This window comes from Cyclopterus lumpus, chromosome 23 (assembly GCF_009769545.1).
Source record: "Cyclopterus lumpus isolate fCycLum1 chromosome 23, fCycLum1.pri, whole genome shotgun sequence".
NCBI classification, from domain to species: domain Eukaryota; kingdom Metazoa; phylum Chordata; class Actinopteri; order Perciformes; family Cyclopteridae; genus Cyclopterus; species Cyclopterus lumpus.
In genome coordinates this window covers 1279580-1282500 of record NC_046988.1, presented here as the reverse complement: position 1 = coordinate 1282500, position 2921 = coordinate 1279580, and the positions used below count along the sequence as shown (strand labels likewise).

Sequence of the window (2921 nt, the reverse complement as noted above, 5' to 3'; positions counted from 1 at the left end):
GTGCCATAATAATCCACTGCAATATAAAAGCAACAGGAGAAAGATATGGCCGCAGTTGTTTTTTTAAACCATGAAATCAACAAACTCTTTTATATTTTTGTGTCCCCTGTAGCTCCAACACTAAATTTGACTCTGGGTCGGGTAAGTGGAACCTCTCTGAAACGTCTCTATCTTTACAGGAGGGGGCTGTGGAATCTCTTTAGCCTAACATTTGTTTGTGAATGTATATGAATGCTGATATTTGCTAGTCATTCACCTCAAATGTTTGACTTCTGTTTCTCTTGTTCGGGGGTTGAACTCTCCCTCAGTTTAACTGACTGGTCTACACTAACTGGATCAGCGTGTGGTGACTCCTTTTCATTCATGGACCTTCATGTCTCGCTAATGGAGCGTGTTGTGCATTAGTTTATGCTGTGAACCTTCGGAGCTGTCCGTTTAGGGTTGTGAGGTCATCATGGACCAGTCAGTCAGCAGGGGGCGCTGCCCCCCCATCTGGACATAACATACCAGACCTGTTTCCAGGAGCACTGCTTGATCTAGCTCAACGGTGATGAGGTCGGGTTTCCCTCAAGAAGGGAAAGCAACGCCTCTCACTGGAAACATGACAGAAACAATTGCTCAGAGCTGGTTGGGCAAACCAAAATACTCAATATGGCACACAGTTAATGCTGGGAAATATTCATATCATATTCCTATGCTCTTATACTTTGGTAGAAATATGAAGTACATTCAAAGCCAGCCAATGTAATGCAGTGACATCCTTAAACAGGACTGAGCACAGCCATGCCAGCAGCTCCGAGGCGCTGCTCTGATGGCTAACTTGGGGATGCTAGGCGGCCTACTGTTAGCATGCTAACAGTTGCTCCTTAGGACGGCCCACAAAGTGGAGCTGAGGCTGATGGGGATGTCTTTAGTTTTGCAGGTGTTATAAACCAAGGTATTGGACAAGCTGAGTCATTAGGATTCAGCACCATGCATATCTGAACCAAATGCCTTCCAGCCTCCTAACACGAAGCGTCATGTGTTCAGGTTGGCCGTCCTTCTTTGACCTCGTGAAGGAGGAGTCCGTCACCGGGTCGGATGACTTCTCCTATGGGATGCACAGAGTGGAGACCACCTGCAGCCAGGTACACGACAAACACAGCTGGGACCTAACCGAGTCCAATCAAATGCACAGCAGCTCTCCTGCAGCTTTTCACAGACAAACAAAAGAAGAAAGATTAATATGAAATAAACAGTTTTTTTATTCTCGTGTGTCTTCAGAGTCCGTTTTGAAAGGCTTACAGGGTATCATATTTTACAGTGTGTTGACTTGACTGACAGGTATCACAGCCTATCAAACCCAGAGGTTGTCTCGCCCTCCCCTCCCCCAAGGACTGCAGCCCTTTTCATCAAATGTGGATCTTCTGGATCCAGTAACAAGTCTGTCCCCATGCGCCATAATCCACTTATAGCGCATGAAGCTCAGCTTCCTCTCTTGCCCATCAGAACACACATTTGGCCCCAACTGCAACAAAAAAAATCTGGCTCAGCTTTGTGATCAAGGAACGCTTTGTCACGCGTCCCAATAAATGGAAGGGTTTGCAGTAATTGGCTGTGAGCAAAACCATATAGATACAGATATTCAGTTGTTCTTGATGTGTGAGAAAAAAAGAGCAACTGCAGCTATCATTTGCCTGTAGAAGTTTCATTGCTGATACACGTTGCTATATAGTTCCAATACCAGCCATGTTTTAAATCCTACATTTCATTGATTGTTTTGCCCCAGCATGTATATAATCTAAAAGCCAAGGCAATCAACTAACAGGATCACAAATGGAAACAAATCAATCTTTCCCGTTGTGTTCCAGTGCGGCGCCCACCTGGGACACCTGTTTGATGATGGACCAAGACCCACAGGAAAACGCTACTGCATCAACTCGGCCTCCTTGGCTTTCCAGCCCAAAGACGCTGCCGAGGGCGGAGCTGCCGAGGGCGGAGCTGCCAGCAGCCCGGCGAATGGCAGGAAGACGGAGCTCTAAAAAGACACTCGAGCAGCAGACCGACAGCTGGGCCTCTGCAGCGAGAGTTCACACGCAGAAAGTAGATCTGTATTCTGTAAAGATCGAGCGGGTGACTGGTCAAGGAAGGAAGGCGCTCAGGCCAGTGAGAATACTCTGATGTATAATCCATCACAAGGGAAAACTGCACGCTACCAAAACAGTCACAGTTGAAGCTGTATCAGCTGATTGCCTTCAAGGGAACTCCTTATTCCCTTCACTCACTTTAGTTTCCTACGTCTGGGAAGTAGCATTTGGCTGCTAAGTTAAACATGGATGAAATGCTGTGTAGTAGGAGACACACATATATAAAACATACAGCTTTTTACACTCTAACAAAACATATTTTATTGGTCTATTTTTGAAGTGATATTTGATACTGAGAAGCTGCCTTTGATGGCATCATATGGTGGACAAATAAAGTGCTGTGGTCTTTAGGTCACTTCCTATGTTTGTTCCTTTAGGTCTTTGCAGTCAGAAATATGTATACATATTTTTCAGTTTGTGTTCACGGTTTGCATCTAAACATACTGGAAGAATAAAATATCGAGAAAACATTCTGACTTGTTCCATGCTTCCATGTTCCTCTTCAGGAGCCGCCATTGTTTTGATGGCATGCCTTAGCCACACCCATAACTGCCAGAAGCTCCTTGCAGGATGCTGATTGGTCGTAGCAGTGTGGTTCAGACACAAACACATTACTGGAAACCTGACTGGACCACGTGACACTGCGAGGTTCTCTGTAACACACTTGTACTCGAATCGTACGAGAAGGCTTCATGCATTACGAGAACAATATAAACTAAATTATTCTATTTGATTGCAACATATGGTTTAGCTCATTTGGTTGGTTTGTTCCCGTGGCGTCTAGAAGGCGTTGTC

The 2921-nt window shown here is 45.3% G+C and overlaps 1 protein-coding gene across 4 annotated transcripts in view; it reads left to right on the top strand.

Annotated features, from left to right (window-relative positions):
- The window catches only part of msrb3 (methionine sulfoxide reductase B3), a 12650-nt gene extending 10052 nt beyond the window's left edge, over positions 1-2598 (top strand). For all 4 annotated transcript variants that reach the window (XM_034526252.1, XM_034526254.1, XM_034526255.1 and 1 more), the window contains 3 exons: positions 113-141; positions 1030-1127; positions 1851-2598. In XM_034526252.1, the coding sequence (XP_034382143.1) occupies positions 113-141; positions 1030-1127; positions 1851-2021 (298 nt within the window). In that variant the 3' untranslated portion in view covers positions 2022-2598. The remainder of the gene's footprint in view (positions 1-112; positions 142-1029; positions 1128-1850) is intronic.
- The last annotated feature ends 323 nt before the right edge of the window (positions 2599-2921 follow it).